Here is a 17,845-nt window from a genome sequence, read left to right as displayed (position 1 = left end):
AATCTCAATAATTTTTTTTGGATTTATGTCAAATGCAAAAAACAGTGTGTTTCATTTAATCAGCAGACGACACCTAATTAATGTAGAAATTACAAATACATCACAAAATTCTCTAAGTTACCAAAAACACTGGGACCCCTGGTAGGCAGGCTTCACACACTCATCACAAACCACTAAAATAATTGATTAACACCAACAGTGAACTTTCCAGATTTATTTCAAATTATTCCCCTTCAACAACTCTATTTTAGCCGAACAAGCTTCTAAGTTGCCACTCCTCTAACAGCTCATTCTATTTCCCACCTCTATACTACTGCATGGACTTTCCACTATTTCTAAAGTCTATTTCCGGGGGCAGCTAGGTGGTGCAGCGGATAGAGCACTGGCCCTGGATTCAGGAGGACCTGAGTTCAAATCCGGCCGCAGACACATAACACTTACTAGCTGTGTGACCTTGGGCAAGTCACTTGACCCCATTGCCTAGCAAAAGAAAAAAAAAAACAAAACAAAACAATGAAGCCTATTTCCTTCCTTGCTTCATTCTGTTAATAGTCTTAGCTTCCTCCAAGTACATCAGCTCAGGTACTGCCTCCTAGGAGAAAGCCTTTCCTGATTCCCTGAGTTGTTAGTATTCTCTCCTTCCACAAACTGAATGTACATATGTACAACAATGCTGGATTTGGAGTCTAAAGACTTGGCCATTCAAGTATTTCTCTGATATCTACTAGATGGGTAACCCTAATCAAGTCACTCTTCATGTCTGGGGCAGACTTGGTTTGGGGGAAGAGTTCTTCATGCTGACAAAAATCACAGATTCTTTGAGTCTGCATCCCATCAAAGAATTTAATCTCCTTAAGGGGAAGTCTGTTTTTTATCTTTAGTCTAGGTCTACTGCTTAAAACAAACTGGACAGGTATTAATCTTTTACTAAAATTCAAACACTCTTACACCTTGATTCCTTTTAATTTAAAGGAACTGTGTGTCTTCATGCTACTAATACCGGCATCAGAGATACACAGATCACATTACTATGACTGTGGTAAATATAATGAGTGATGTAAAACTTTGATGCTGTGTAAAAAAAAAAATTCAACTACGCAGAACAATAGTGAATCACCTGGGTTCCAATCCTCTTCCTAAGTGACTATACATGACTTTTGTGAGAAACAACTGAAATAACAACTGTGAGGCACATTAAAAGCTATATAAACGCTAGCTGAGCCCAAGTTAAACTGTAAAATGAAGAGATTAAGACCACTTGATTTCTATAATACCTTCTAGCTCTGAATCCTATGACTGCAGACTTTGCAAGCTAACAATTACCTAAATTATATGAAAAGCATGTTGCTTTGTGATATCTAAGTTGAAACAGCCTTTTTCTTACTTAAAAAGTTCCAAATATAGAATACTTACTTCATTGTTCACTAATTCGCTTGGTGTTGGCCAATTTGTGATGTCACTGAAATCACTAGCCTGCAAAACAACAAAAAAAATTACTCTGAAATGTAATAAAAAAAATACTTCTACGTAATACATATATAGAAAAAAGTCTCTGAAAAAAAAGTTATAGCAATTTAAGAGAAATAAATCAAGCAAATTTAAATCATACATGCACCTAATGCATAATCAGGGGGAAAAATTGTCGAAGATCAAAAAAATACCTTTCAAAATAATAATTGCTGAATGTTAAAACTATAGTTCTCTAGAATAAATTAATGCACTGAAAAATTTCATCTATTTCTTCTTCTCTCTCCATATATCCATTAACAAGGGCAGCTAGGTGGTGCAGTAGATAGAGCTCCAGCCTTGGAGTCAGGAGGACCTGAGGTCAAATCTAGCTTCAGACATCTGACACTTACTAGCTGTGTGACCCTGGGCAAGTCACTTAACCCGAATTGCTTCACCAAAAAGCAAAATCACACTAACAAACATATATCCATTAACATACAGTTTTTATTTTTATCCTAATTGAGCTTATCCAAATGGCATACTGAAGGGGGAAAATACTTCTACGCTAATCACAAAAATAACTATAAAGATCCAGAAACTCTTAACATGATCAATTTAAATTTATTTCTTGAAAAAAGACATACCTTGTTGGTTTTCTTTGTCTTGGGTTTTCCTGCTTTTATAATTTTTGCGGAACTTAGTTCTAAGGAAAAAATGATAATGTTATTTGCTTTTGTGACTTTGATTTCAAAATTATTTTTTCAGAAGCAAAAAAAATCAACTGCAGTTGTTCAATTAAACCATTCAATTTCACAGTCCATAACAGGTACACTCATCACAACTACTTCTCCCATTAAGAAATCACAAGGTTCAATTGATAAATTGTCAAAGTATATGAATAGGCAGTTCTCAGGTGAAGAAATTAAAGTCATTTATAGTCAGATGAAAAAATGCTCTAAATGACTATCGAGTAGAGAAATACAAATCAAAACAACTCTGAGGTACCGCATCACACCTATCAGATCGGCCAAGATGACAAAACAAGAAAATGATAAATATTGGAGAAGATGTAGGAAAATTGGAACACTAATGCATTGTTGGTGGAGTTGTGAGATGATCCAACCATTCTGGAGAGCAATTTGGAGCTACGCCCAAAGGGCTATAAAAATGTGCATACCCTTTGACACAGCAACAGCACTCCTAGGGCTATATCCCAAAGAGATCATACAAATGGGAAAAGGACCCACACGGACAAAAATATTCATAGCAGCTCTTTTCATGGTGGCAAAGAACTGGAAATTAAGAGGATGCCCATCTGTTGGGGAATGGCTGAGCAAGTTGTGGTATATGAATGTAATGGAATACTACTGCGCTATAAGAAATGATGAGCTAGCAGACTTCAGAAAAATGTGGAAAGACCTGCATGGACTGATGCTGAGTGAAGTGAACAGAACCAGGAGAATGTTGTACACAGTAATAGTCATGTTGTGTGATGACTAATATTGATAAACTAAACCCTTCTCAGCAATACAAGGATCTAAGACATCTCCAAAGGCCTTGTGATGGAAAATGCTATCCATACACAGAGAAAGAACTATGGAGTTTGAATGCAGATCGAAGCATACTATTTGCTATTCTTTTTCTTCCGTTTTGAGTTTTGTTTCCTCTTTCTGGTGGTTCCTCTTATTGGTTCTAATTCTTACTTACAATATCACTAATGTGCAAATGTTTAATAGGAATGTATATGTATAGCCTATATCAGATTGTGCGCAGTCTTGGGGAAAGAGGTGGGGAGGGAGGGGGAGAAAAATTTTAAACTCAAAAGCATATGGAAGTGATTATTGATAAATCAAAATAAATTAATAAAAAAAAGAAATCACAAGGTTCATGATATGATTTTCTAGCAACAGGACCATTGTAATTCATATCTGCAGCTTCAAAACCAGCAGTACCCTTGATAGACCATACAGCTATAATATATAACCAAGTATTCCTAACAAAATAACTTCCAAAATTAAACTAAATATCTCCCTTTCTTGCCCCAAAAGGCTCAAAAGTGCAGAAGCTACTCATAGGCTGATGTCACTGTTCATTGGTACAGTGGCTTTGAATCTATTTCCAATCTGGGCTGGTTCACAGCTTCCTAGGCAGCCTGCCCCTCTCCCCACCCTACTCCTAGGGGCTCACCAGATTTATTCTGAACTCAGGTGTAGAAAACAAATTGGCTTAACCTGACTGCAGCTCAGAATTCCAAAGCTCAAGCAAGCCATCCACCAGCCTCAGCCTGTACAAGAAGGACTGACCACAAGTGGGCATTACTCCCCTCAGCCTAACATGACTTTTCCAACAGATTCACAAACCACAAATGAACTGATAAAGTACGGGATAATTTGTTCAAAGGAATACAAACCACTTCAAAAAGAAAATTTTAAAAGTAACATTTTAAGGACTGTAAAAACTGGCAGTACTATAAATTGTTCCAATCATTCTGGAAAGCGATTTGATATTAGTCTAAAAAGAGACTACAGTGTTTATACCCTTTGGCCTAGAGATCCCACCCCAGGGAAGTAAAAAATAAAAATAAAGGCCCCACATACACACAAATATTTATAGCCACACTTCTGGTAGAAACAAAAACCTGAAAGCCAAGTAAATATTTATCAGTTAGAGAATGGCTAAACAAGTAGTTAATGGACATGGACAGAACCAAATATTACTGTGCATTATGAATAGATGAAAACAAAGGATACAAACATGGGAAGAGATATATACAGATGGAAAGTGAAATGAGCAAAACCAGGAAAGCAGTACAGACAGACAATGCCTAAGCCAATGTAAAAATAAAGAATACTTTTTTTTGAAAAATTGAAAACGTCATGTCATAATGACCAAGCTTGATGCCCAAGAAATAAAACATTGCACTTTCCTCCCTTCTTTGCAGAGGTGCGGGGGCTATGAATGTGGAACACTGAATATAATGTCATGACTTGACTGATTAACTGCTTCCTTCCCTTTTTCTCCATTCTTAGTTAAAAAGGATGGGGGGTGGGGCATGTTGGGAAAGAAGATATAAAGAAAAAAAATAAGAATGGCTCTGCACACTAGACACTGAAGATCATGCCAACAGAACTGAGAAGAGAAGCAGACCAGACCCACATCTCTCACAGCTATGGGTAAGGGATAAATGCTTTCACCAACAAGGCATAGAAGCAATTACAAAAGACAAAACATATAATTTTGGTTACATGTAATTGAAAAGCTTTTGCTAAAATAAAATTAAGTATCTAGAATAAGCAAAGCAACTGACTGGGAAACAATTTCCTACCAAATCCCTATTACAAATTTAATATCAAAGATTTCCCAACAGTCATTCCCCAATAAAGGGGTCAAAAAATATGAACAGTTCTCAAAAGAATTATCATAGATTCACAATCATATGAAATATTCCAAATTACTGAGAGAAAATCTAAACAACCCTGAAATTTCACCTCACACTCAGCAAATTGGCAAAGAGGACAAACGATGGAGTTTGTCGTGGAAAGATGCTGTGATCTGAGACAACTATTCTGAAAAACAATTTGGAATTAGGTTAATGAAGTGACTAAAAAATCCGTACCATTTGAATCCAGAGATTCCACTTACAGGCACCCCCAGTGAGGTGAATGACAAAAAGAAAGCCTCCATATACACCAAAATACTTGTAGCAACATTTTGGGGAGTAGCAAAGAACTAGAAACAAGGTAGTTTTAGTCTTTCCCTATGCTATGGACCAGGGAAAGACTAAAAACGTTGTTACATTTTGGGGAGTAGCAAAGAACTAGAAACAAGGTAGATGCCTATCAACTAGGGAAAGACTAAAAAAGTTGTTACATAACTAAAAAAGGGATAATGGAATAGTCTCATGCTATTAAAAAAAAAAAACAAAAGGTGATAAATACAAAGATATGCGAAAAGGCTGAAATGAACTGATGTAAAATGAATCAAGGAAGGGCCAGGAAAACTATACATAACTACAACAATGCAAATAAAGAGCCACAAGAAATAGAAACTGAATGTTGCAAAATTATACAGACCAAGTTTGGCCTCACAGAAGAGATATAAGAAAACATTGTCCACTCTCTCCTTCCTCCTTTGCAGTGGTTGGAGTCCGCTGGTGAAAAACACTGACTAGAACAAAAGACATTTTTTCAATTTGGTGATTGGTTTCGCTTAATTTTTTCTTCTTTTTTAAAAAAGAAATCTTTGTTATGAGTTAGCTCTCTGGGAAGAGGAAATAGAAAAGTTATAGGGGAAGACATAGACAATATAATAAGACCAATAAAAATCTGATTTTTGCTTTTAAAATATCAATGAAGGTTTTTTTAAAGTGTCCTCAAAATGTAACTTGTTTTTACATTCTCATGAAATTAAATGGCCTTACTAAAGATAAATTTCCACAACTATCTTTTACAGATACACAAGAACTGGAAAGCAATAGATGGAAGGTTTGAAAGACTTTCAAAAAAAACTATACAAGTTGAGCACCATGGTTTTGGTTAACCCCAGAGTCAAGCAGGTCATAAAGAGGTACAAGCAGAAGTAAGCCCTAGGATCATTCATCCTTCTCTTGAATAAAGTTAACAGGGGGCAGCTAAGTGGCATAGTGGATAGAGCACTGGCCCTGAAGTCAGGAGGACCTGAGTTCAATTCCAGCCTCAGACCAAACACTTGACACTTACTAGCTGTGTGACCCTGGGCAAGTCACTTAATTGCCTAAAAAATCTGGGTTACCAAAAAAGTCCCTGGGCAAGTCCCCAGAAGCCTAAAAAAAAAAAAAGAAAAAGAATACAGGTTAACAATAAGTAACCCAGATAGCCTACATACTATCTACCTGAAAAAACTTTTAAATTCCTTTTTAGTTTGATTCATTACACACCAAGATAGCCTGCCTGGTAACAAGATTTCCTGTACATGACTTAAATGAACTGCAAAATGGGACAAACTTCAGATCTATGAATACAGATTCTGCAAAACAGTACAATGGTTTACTGTGAGTTCTAGTGATGATATACAAATTTACCTCGTGCTAAAAATGGTGCATAGTGAAAAGAAATTAAAGGCAGGAAGGCCAAGTGTAACCAACAGCAGTACTAAGGGCAAAAAAAAAAAGTACTGTGCAATTGACAATATGTATTTTTTTAAAAATCTTCTTACAAAAGAAAGGGCATCTCAAGCTCACAGTGAAACAACTTAACTCTGCCTTCTTTAAGGACAAGTAGCATTATCACCTGAAAAACTCTCAATTTCTTGCTCTGTAAAATAGGGAGCAGAATGACAACAGAAATGCAGGTAGAAAATATCTTAATAATGCTACGAAAATACTGCTTATCTATGAAGAAATGTTAAAACATGTATAGATTTTATGCAAACAAAAATGGAAAAGATTTTCCAAAAAAAAAAAGTAATCCCTTTTTTTCAGTGTTTGGCAGCTGTAAGTATATTTATATTTTCTTTCTGGGAGATTAGGAGAACTGAAAAATAACATCATGCAAAAAGCAAAGCAAATTTTTTTAGCTGACTTCATTTATCAGTGAAATAAAGACCTTGCAGGAAATAAAAACATTTACTCTCCATCATTCCAACCACACCTACTACTACTACCATCTAAATTTCCATTCATTCTCACAGATAGACAGAATTTTCATGTTGGAAGGGTGAATTTCAATGACCCCCTAGTCAAACCTAAATGAATAAACAAGACTGAATACTTTCCATAACATACCAATCGATCTGTGTTTGAATATCTCTTGTGGGGGGGGGGGAGACGGACGACGACGGACGGACAGACGGGACACGACACGGACGGACACCCCAGCAACTCACTTCCAAAGGCAGCCTAGTCAACTTTTAAGACGGGTCAAACTGCTAGGTTTTCTTCCTTATTTCAAAACTTTTATCTGCAGGCAGCTAGGTGGGACCATGGATAGAGCACCTAGAGTCAGGAGGATTGAGTTCAAATCCAGCCTCAGACACTTGACACTTACTAGCTGTGTGACCCTGGGCAAGTCACTTAACCCCAATGCTTAGCCCAAAAAACAAAAACAAAAAAACAACCTATATCTGCCTATACAACTTCCATCTATCAGTCCTAGCTCTCCTTTCGGGGCTCGACCAGAAGGAGAATAATTAATGCCTACTATTCACATGAAAATCTTGCAAATATTTAAAGACAATGCTCCATGAGTTTTCTCTTCTCCAGAGTTCTCTCTTGCTATCAACTTAAGACATTCTGGTTCCTCTCCTCAGGATGCTCTGGTTTTATCAATATTGTTCTTAACATGTAGCAACTGGAATGGAACACAAAATTCCAGCCATGGTCTTGGGCCCTCTGCCTCTCCTGAAGCAACTTAAACCCAAACTGACATCAATATTCTTGGCTGTCAGACGACACTGTGGACTGACTACCACTGACCTTGCAGTCTAGTCCACTAACCCTAACCCTTCGATTTTTTTCCAAACTGCTATCCTATGGCCAAGCTTCCCCCATCTTATATTTGTAAAAGGGACTTTTTTTTTTTTGGTAACCCAGACTCCAAACTCAAGTACAATAACTGTGGCAAAAGGAAAAAGGAAAACCAAAATGAAAACCTATCTCCTTCAAGATTCATCACCCTTCTGATAAACTCTACATGCCAAATGAAGTTTTCCACTTTATTTTTCTTGCTTCTCCTGCATCCCTGCAACCATTCTGCTTATGTATAGTAAGTATCATATTTTTTTGCTTTCTCAACGAGCAGGGGAGGGAACTAAGATTCTTTTTTAATTTTAAATGTTTTAAGATAACCATGGTTCCCCACCCCCCCCCAGAAAGATTTATTACAGTTCTACTACTTCTGACCTTTACTTTCTAAGCTTTCTTATCCACACACACCTCTAAACTCAAGACTTATTCCTTTGAACAGCTGACTTCATTTACTTGAAAAGGGAAAGAACTGGAAGCAGTTCTATGACACAGTAATCAGAAAGAGGCCTTTCCTTAATAACACAACAATAATAAAGATAATCTTCACTTGTAACAGGAAAAAATACAATCAGCCAAGTGAAGTTAAAAATCAAATATTAGTCCAAGTGGTGTGATGACACTTCCCTAAGACAGATACTCAATAAGATATTTCTTATTTAAAATGTTGACTGTGAAGGTCTCATAATCTACTTAAGTATTTTTAAAATTTTTTAAGTTTCATATTATTTAAAGGAGAGAATAAATGCATCAAAAGTAGTATGTACAAAAATACTTCAGCAAGCTTTCTCTCACAATTTATATTTGATCCATCTAAACATCTGCTATATTACAATCTTTATATGAATAACACATAAAGCCAAATTTAATGTAGTAAGGCCTTATGATAGATTCCTGAAGCAGAAAGTTAGGAATAAAGTTGGGGAATTAAAATACAAACACTTACGGCATTTAAAGCTCTATAAAATCTGACCTCAAAGAAAGAAGAGGTACAATCAAGGAAGTGGGGGAACCAGATGTCATTGCTAATGATTCAACTCGCTAATGTCTAGAAGTGATTATATGAAAAGTAAATTCTATGTGCTGACACTTCAAAAAAAAATGTCTGGCTTTAACGTTGCTTTCCAGAGTAATTTCACATTAGCCATTCATATCTTCTGGCCAAAGTAGTTTACCTAGCTGCCCAGGCACAGTAATCCACATCCCACTTTGGGGCCTTTGCAAACTGGATCACACGTCCTGAAATGCTTCCTCCTTCCCCACTTCTGGCTATTTTTTTAAACACTTTACTTTTAGAAGAAAATATATATAACCATGAATAAACAGAGACATTTCTTGTTTGTTTTTTTTTGAGGCAACTGGGGTTAAGTGACTTGCCCAGAGTCACACAGCTAGTGTCAAGTGTTTGGTCTGAGACCGCATTTGAACTCAGGTCCTCCTGACTTCAGGGCCTGTCCTCTATCCACTGCGCCACCTAGCTGCCCCAAACAGAGACATTTCTTGTTGCCTCCTTCCCACTTTCTCAGGAATGTCCAGGAAAACTGGAAATTTCTCTGCTCAAGAGTGATGTCTGACAGTTCTGTTGGCTCATTAGAAAGCACCTTTCAAGTCACAGCACACATGCCATCTTTCTGAATATCTTTTCTCTGTCTCCTTTGCTGGATCTTCATCCAGGTCACATCTGTTTAACCCAAGGGTCCCCTTTGGGTTCTCTCGTCTTCTCCATCTACACCATTTCACTTGGTGATTTCATCAGCTATCATCTCTAGTCAGAGACCTCAAGTCTGGATATTTCAAACTGGAAGTTTCACAGACATCTTAATCTCAACATATCCCAAAATGAATTTACCTTTTCCCTAAACCCTCTTGTTTTCCTACCATCCCATAACTATCAAGGCACCACCATCCTCCCAGCCCTCCAGGTTCCCTACCTAGGTGTCATCCTGGAATGCTTGTTTCCTCACCCCCATATCCAATCAACTGCCAAATTCTGCCATTTCTACCTTCTCGAATATGCAAATTCCCTTCTCTTCTGACACCTCCACCACCCTGGTTAAGACCTTCACCTGACACCTGAACAACATTGCCTGCTGGTGCGGTCTCCCTGCCACTCGACTGTCAAACTGATCTTCCTAAATCTCAGTGAGTCTTATACATGTCACCTCCCTATCCAATCAACTCCAGTGGCTCCCCTGCTGCCTCCAGGATTCAACATAAAATCTTGTTGGGCTTATCAAGTCTTCTCATCCTTTCCTCCCTACCCATACACTATGTATGAGCCAGCGACCTCTCTTGGCTGGTTCTTCTGCCTGACATTCCATTTCCTGACTCTGGGAATTTTCACCGGCTGACTCTCCTTCCCTGGAATGCTCTCCCTCCTTCTCTCAGCCTCCCTGGCATCTTTCAAGTCTCAAAAAGCCTTTTCCAGTTCTTCTTCATCTTAGTGCCTTCCCTTTAAGATCATTCCCAACTGATCCTGCACATACTGTTTGTGCATAGTTTTAGGCATGTTGTCTCTGCCCTCAGACTGTGAGCTCCTTGACAACAGGGACTATAGCGCTGATACTTAACACAGTGCCCTGCACACAGCAGGAGCTTAATAAATGTTGGCTGATGGATACATGAGGCCTTTCTTGATCCTCTCCAAACTCACAGTACCTTCCTCACCAGCCCAAAATCACCCTGTACATATTTTATGTTCACTTCTCTCTATACATATTTCCTCCCAAATAAATTGTGAGCTCCTCAAGGATAGGGGGCTGAATGGGGTTGGATTTGAGGGGTAAAGGGTGGGGAATGTTGTTCCTCAGAGCCTAGACCAATGCCTGGAAAATAGCTTATTGAACTGAAATGCTCTAAATAAAACAGGTGCTTAAAATTTGTGTAAGATTGTAATTTATTGGTCAAAATTTCACATCCTAAAATTTTGAGGAAGTCATGGAAAAGCCATTGAAATCCATGCTCTTAGTGATTCTTTTCACATAAGCCTAAGACCTAAGGAGATAAGAAAATAATACCCCAAAAAAATATCATTCAGCCCACCGAACTCATCCATCTACTCACTTTAACATCTTCAACATTAAATATTGACACAAAGTAGACAAAACATCAGTCAGTAGCATCAAACTCAAATAGAATCTGATTCCCGAAATCCACACATTAACTTAGAAAACCACAAGTTAGCATTATCTACACAGTATTGGATTTATTTGCTTTGTTCAACATTTCCCAATTACATTTTAACTTAAAAGTTTCGCAGGCCTAAGTTTGACAACTCTCCTCTAGGACCTTATAAAATCTGCAACTTTTAACTTAACAGAATTCAAGGCTATCATCACATATTTGTTCTTATTGCATATACTACAAATATGAATTAAAAAAAACCACAAAGCTCTAAAGTCTACATGTAGGTTCAGCCCTCACTTTCATACTAAATTTGCCTTCTCAATGAGGCACTCAAATGTAAAAGGAAGAGTCATTGATGACCATGTTAAAAGTATTTCAACTGTAATAAAATAACATTAAGAATAGAGGAAGTTATATCTTGCTTAAAGGGTAGATAACATGCGAGTGAGAAAATGCCCTAATTATTCACAAAACTTTTAAAAAGGCATCCACAAGGTCCCCATCATGTTCATTCTAAGACTGTATCCACGCTGACTGAGACAGGCCCTTATTCAAGCTAGTTATTTCAAAGGGTTTTTTGCCTGTTATCCTAACAATTGCCTCAGTAGTCTACCCAGTTTCAATTTATCGCTTTAAATTAGAGCTTTCTTCTTTACCAAATATCTACTTGAAATCAAATCCTCAAATTGGAGTAAGGGGAAGGGAAAAGTAAAGAAGGGTAAAGGGAAATGTCATAACAAGTTATGAGGATGGGTCAAGGAGTGAGTTAAAAAAACAGCCATTTAGTGAAAGAAAAATACTGGCTAATACCAAGTTCATCCCTACACACCAAGGCATTCATGCCTGTGAAATTACCAAAGTGTTTGGTTCAATTCAATAATCATTTATTATTAACCTAAATCTGCCCTGGGGCCCTGCTCTCCAATTTCAGGAAAGCCCTACCCATTGCTTCATCCCTTCCACTCCAGCCCCCACTGCCAGGCCCCACTCCAATTCTGGAACACAGATCACATCAGCTGCCACTGTGCGTGGATGGGGTGTTATCAGCCCAGTCCCCAAAGGCCCCACACGCCATCAGAGGAACTCTCTGGACCGAGGTGCCCCTCTAGCGACCACTCCCTTGTATTAAGGCCTCCATGAGAATGTAAGCTAAGTGCTTAATCAATGCCTTTTCATTTATTCATTCACTCCTTCACTAATGGCCAGGCACTTAAGCCAGTTGTCAGGATACAAAGACAAAAATGAAAGTTTTCTGCATTGCAGTGTGTACACAGAAAAAAAAATCCTAAATATACACAAAGAGATGCTCCCCACAACCTCTAGGATATAACAGAAGTTCTTCATTTTGGCCTCTAAGTTCTTCCCAACCTTTGCTGTTCTTCAGTCTCCCAAGTCAAACCTGGCTGGCCCACCCGCTGCCCCTCCCGTTCCAGGACCTCTGCCTTCTCTCCTTACTTGGACCTGTCAGATGCTCCCTTCAAGGCTCAGCTAAAACCCACCCCACTATCTCCTCCTTTCCCACCCCCCTCCAACTGCTCGGCCTCACCCCTCGACTTGAAGGTGACCTCATACCCACCTTCTAGCTATTTCTGCATCAGCAGTCTCCCCATTTAGATTGTAAACTCCTTGAGAGCAGGCATTCCATTTTTCTTTCTCTCCAGGGCTCAGCAGAATGCCAGTGATAATAAAGGTTGGAGAACCACCTGATGATTGATTACAAAGTACTTTGGGTGAAGAAGATGCTAGCCAAATGGGACTATAAACTTCCTGTAGGAGGCAGCACTAGGGGTAGCCAGATGGCTCAGTGGATAGAGGGCCAAGCCTGGAGTCAGGATGACTCATCTTCCTGAATTCAAATCCAGCCTCAGACATTTACTAGTTGCATGACCCTGGGCAAGTCACTCAACTCTGCCTCAGTTTCTTCATCTGTCAATGACCTGGAGAAGGAAATGGCAACCCACTCCAGTATCTCTGTCAAGAAAATCCAAACGGGGACATGAAGAGTTGGACACAACTGAATAACAGAAGGTAGCATTACAGCTGAGTTTTCAAGAAAGCTACAGGGCCTGACTGATGGAATGTGTCTAAGGAGAAGAGTAAGTGAGCCAGCTGGGCTGGAATAAAGAAGGGTTTAAAGAAGAATAACAAGCAAACAGCCTAGAAAGGTAGGCCACAAAACAGCTGGCTTTAAAAGACAAAAAGGAGTGTTTACCTTACGTTAGAGGAAAACAGGGAACCACTGGAACCTCTTGAACAGAAGAGGGGTCAAACCTGTGCTTTAGAAAGATCAGTTTGTCAGCCATGGAGGAAGAACTGGAGAGAGGAGGCTTCAGACCAATTAGAAAGCGAAAGCAATGGTTCCAGCAGGGGTGATCAGAATGGTAGTCATGCAGATAGAAAGGGACACATGAGACCTTGCAGAGGAATCACCGACAAGATTTGGCAACTGGTTGGATGAGAGGTGAGGGAGAGAAAGAACTGAGGTGTGGCTCCCCAGCTGCAAAGCTAGGTTACTACAAAGATGGTGGTGAAACAGGAAATTTCAGGAACACAAACATTAGAAAGAGGGGAAGGTTTGGAGGGCAAAGACAAGGTCAGATTTGGACATGTTGTATGAGATACCTGAGAGAGCAGGGTGGGGGCTGTCCAGTGGTTGATGTGATGGAGTTCAGTAGAGAGGGGTTGTATATATAGAAATGGAACTCAGCCTCACAGAAATGCAGGGTGATCCCACAGGAGCTGATGAACATGGAGAGGAGAGAAGCTAGAGGCCCAACCACTGAGCATAGTGGTAGGCTTGTTAAACTTTGGGGGAAGGGAAAGGGGTTGCACTGATGAGGAGGATGGGGATTCTAAGGAAGAAAAAGCACCAAAACGCATCTGGTGCCCATGCTAATTACAAGACTTTCCTATTCTGTATAAAGCAGATAAATAAATCAGTATCTTTTAACAAATGAAGAAAGCTCTCTATAGTAGCATTCCTCAGTCGCACCAAACAGTTCTTTGGTGAGTGTTTCTTTTGTGAGGGAGCTAAATTCTATATATTTTATGGCAGGCAAGGTCTATCTTCAGGGTTCATCAAATCCTGTGGACATTTTTTCCAACCCATCCATTAATCTCTACATACATAGAACCACTATGTTTGACTTTAAACAAGCATGGACTTTGCAACCAAACAAGATGGCATATTTCTGTCCCAGGCAGGATAACACAACCAACAGACTCCATGTACAATGGTCCTTCAACTAAAACCCTACCAAAGATCCCTCTTTAACACTCCCCAGTGACCCAGAGAATTAGACAAAGTTCTGGACTCTTCAATCTATCAGCAGCAGCCAAGTAGTCCCATTTCAGGCAGAGGCCTCTCTGCAAGGTAGGCCAGGAACAGGGACAGCTTGGGCTTGGCTAAAGCAAAGCGCCAACTTCGCAGGCCTCTTTCTAGGTAGAAGTTTGAATGAGATTGCCTAGGTGATGGCTGCGCTCAGTCTCTAAATCACCTAACAAGGGGACATGCCATCCCACAGGTGTATTCGCAACCTCCCAAAGAGCACAACTAAGGACTTTTTAAAAGCAGACTGGCCTAGATGGGAGAGGAGCAAAAGCTACCAAGGCACAGCAGGAGAAAGACATACCTCCTAGAACTCATCCCTGAAGTCAATCAATAGGCATAAGCACTATATGCTTACACATACACTGTAAACAGGCACTGTGGTAGTGGCTGGGTACACAAATACAAAGAAACAATTCCTAGTCTCCCACAAGGTAGGTTGTGGGTAGAGATCCCTTCATTAACAAAATTATCATGTTCCTTTTCAACCTAACGACTTCATTTGCAGCAGATTCCACCCTGTACTTGTAGCCCCTCAGCTCACTTATGCTATTTCTGGAGCTTCAAAGAAATTTCCAGTCAGTATCTAGATACCAACCCTGCTCCCTTTTATTTCTCTATACTGAACAGATTGATCAAGCAAAAGAGAAAGCCAACTAAGGCTGAGTTATATATAGACGATGCCTTGATTGCTGGGGGGGGGGGAGAGAAAAACTAAATGTAACAACATACCACCAATCTCTTTATTTGACAAATGAGAAAACTAAAGACCTAGCAAGACTGGGTTGCCTAAGCTCACACTAGTTATTAAGACCAGAACCGAAATCTCTGCCAAGTGTTATTTCAACTATACCACATTAATCCAAGTCAACCAAAGAGTACAGAAAGCCAAGATGAAGGATAGAAAAAAAGGTTTTCATAGGGCCGTAGGACCCTTGAAGAATGCTCATGAACCATCCTGTCGTAACTCTTCCCCGAAAGGTTTAAAACATCTACTATTAAAACTTGGGATTTTAAATACTTGTTAACAAACACTTCCCTAGAAGAGAGATCAACTCACCTCTACCTAATTTGATACAAATTCTGAATTCTTAAAGGAAATTTCCAAAAAAAACCTGGTCGTATCTGAAGCTTTTAAAATATCTTAATGACTGATGACGAAGGGTATTATATTCACTGGCTTCTTGCTACTGCAATTACAAATATGCAATACAGATTAAACCTAAAGAACCCACAAGGCCAAAGGCCAATCAATTTGATAAGATGTACTTATATAATTTTCCAGTTCAGCTTTTACGGTACTCTAGATTTCTTCGTTTAGACGTAAGTGCAACCTCCTGTTCTCTTCGAAGGCACGAGTTAACTATGACAGCTGTGAAGATGCTCGTGTCTGGACACCTGGAAGCTTTCCGCAGGTATGTGGCAGGACAGGCAGAGCGCATTTCTGGGCTCGTATGAAAAAAGTGAACTTGCCTTATTTGACCCTGAATTTTTAACCGCGGAAAATAGCTTCAGTTCACACTATCTTTGCAAAATTCCACTCTTCTGCTCAACCATTAAAGACGACGTCTAGGTGAGCCTGCCTTCAATTAGGAAAAGAAAAGGTTCGAATCCGAATCCGTTGATCTCTGCCCTGCTGCAGTCCCTTCACTGCTAAAATCCCACTCGCCGCCGCGGAAGAGAGAGGCGGCACGGCCGGCCACGGGTCAGCCTCGTCTCCTCCCCACCCCCTTCCCGCACAGCCCTGCACACACACGCACCTGCCTCGGCGGGCTCGGCCAGCAGCAGCAGCGGCGGCGGCGGCGGAGGCGCGGCGGCGGCCGGGGGCTGGCCCGGGGCCGGGCCCGGCGCGGCGGCCACCACGGCTGGCAGCAGCAGCGCGGACGGAGGCGGCGGCGGCTTCTTGGTCCAGGGGTTCTCCTTGGGCGGCGGGGCCCGGGGCCGCTCCCGCGCGGCCGGCCCGTCGCCGTCGTCCTCGTCGCCCTCGCCGTCGGCGTCGTCTTCGTCGTCGCCGGGCCCCGGGGGGCTCCCCGGCTCCGGAGGCTTGTGGGCCAGGGGCAGTCCGAGGGGCTTCACGGCCACGGCCGCCTGGGGCACGCTGTGGCCCAGGGGCGCGGGCGGCGGCGGCTGCGGCGGCTCCCCTCGGGCGCCGGCTCGCTCGGGCTCCCGCTCCCGCAGCGGGGGCAGGCCCAGCTCGGCCACTGAGGCCGGCTCGTCGGGCGGGGGGACGGAGCCCTCAGCAGACATGGTCCCGCCCCGCCCCGCCGGGGCCCAGGCCCAGGCCCGCCCGCCCGCGCCCGGCTTCCTCGCCCCGCCTGGGTCACAAACGGCCCCGGCCTGGGCCAGAGAACCGGATACAGCCCGGCGCGGCCCGCCGCCGCCCACTCAGCCTCTCTCCCGCGGAGCGCTCTGCGCGAGTGTGCGCGTGCGCCGGCGCCGGCGGTGGGAGAGCGCCCCCTGGCCCACGCGCCGGGCCGAGCGCTAACCGCCCACGGCCGCGGCCCCGCCCCTCCTGGCCGCGCGCACACGCGCACCCACCGCGCACACTCGCACCCTCACGCGCCCGGCCCCTCTCGCTTTCTTCCTCTCGGTCTCTCGCCCTCCGTCCTCCTCGATCTCCCTCACGCCTTCCTCTCCGCGCCCACGCACTGCGAGCAGCGCGAGCCCACCTCACGCCAAGCGTGCGGCGCCCAGGACGGAGGCCGCTAGAGTAGAGCCTGGCGGAACGGGGCGGAGCCGCGCACGCGCACGGCAGGGAGCCGGTAAGCGCGAGGGGCGGTGTCCGAGGGCCGGGAGGGTCCTCCCCCCCGGGGAGGGGGGAATGACGTGGCCGGCGGCCCGCTCCTTCCGGTCCCCCGACCCGCAGCCACCGCCCGTGCCTATTTACTTACAAACGCCCACCCCCGCCGGCCCCCCACGCGCCCCGGAGCGGGGAGAAGGGAACGAACGCCGCGAGCACCCGCCTGTCCCCGGCCCTGCGCGGGTTGGAGGGAGAGGGAGGGAACTCCGGCTACGGCGCCCGCCCCGCGCCCGCTTAGAAACAGACCACTGTGACCATACAGGCTCCTGCCACTGGAACGCCCCCCCCGCCCGGAAGGGGGGAGCGGCGCGGCTCGGGGCGGTGCCGCGCACGTTAGCTCCTCCCCCGGGGCCGCCAAGGCGGGCCAAGCCCCGCCTCCCATGCCCGGCGCGCACGCGCGGTCGGCGGCCGGCCCCCCCCCCCCCCCCCGGCCTGGGTGCAGCGCGGGGCAGGCCCCAGGTGACACGCTCTCCGCCCTCCGGCAACCCGGCCGCCCTTTGCCCGCCCCAGCCTCCGCCCCTGCGCGAGGCCGAGCAAATATTGACGCTTGGAGCAGCCCGGGACTCGCGTTCTTCCCCGGCCGAGACGAGCTCTTCTCCGGAGAAGTTAGCGTGAGCAGTGCCGCGGACCAGGCTGCTGGGCG

General features: G+C 43.2%; 1 protein-coding gene across 4 annotated transcripts in view; it reads right to left on the bottom strand.

The window, feature by feature from the left end:
- The window catches only part of LARP1B (La ribonucleoprotein 1B), an 85,945-nt gene extending 68,652 nt beyond the window's left edge, over positions 1–17,293 (bottom strand). Inside the window, exons 1-3 of one of the 4 annotated variants that reach the window (XM_020988555.2) lie at positions 16,163–17,293; positions 2,094–2,152; positions 1,414–1,473 (exon numbers count right to left, since the gene is read on the bottom strand). In XM_020988555.2, the coding sequence (XP_020844214.1) occupies positions 1,414–1,473; positions 2,094–2,152; positions 16,163–16,649 (606 nt within the window). In that variant the 5' untranslated portion in view covers positions 16,650–17,293. The remainder of the gene's footprint in view (positions 1–1,413; positions 1,474–2,093; positions 2,153–16,162) is intronic. The other 3 variants (XM_020988554.2, XM_078148335.1, XM_020988556.2) reach the window with 3 other exon arrangements.
- Between the last annotated feature and the right edge of the window lie 552 nt (positions 17,294–17,845).

The sequence above is a fragment of the Phascolarctos cinereus genome, unplaced genomic scaffold, assembly GCF_003287225.1.
Source record: "Phascolarctos cinereus isolate Bilbo 61053 unplaced genomic scaffold, phaCin_HiC Scaffold_9;HRSCAF=440, whole genome shotgun sequence".
Taxonomy (NCBI): Eukaryota; Metazoa; Chordata; class Mammalia; order Diprotodontia; family Phascolarctidae; genus Phascolarctos; species Phascolarctos cinereus.
The sequence above is the reverse complement of the archived record's forward strand: the minus strand, read 5'-3'. Positions and strand labels throughout refer to the sequence as shown.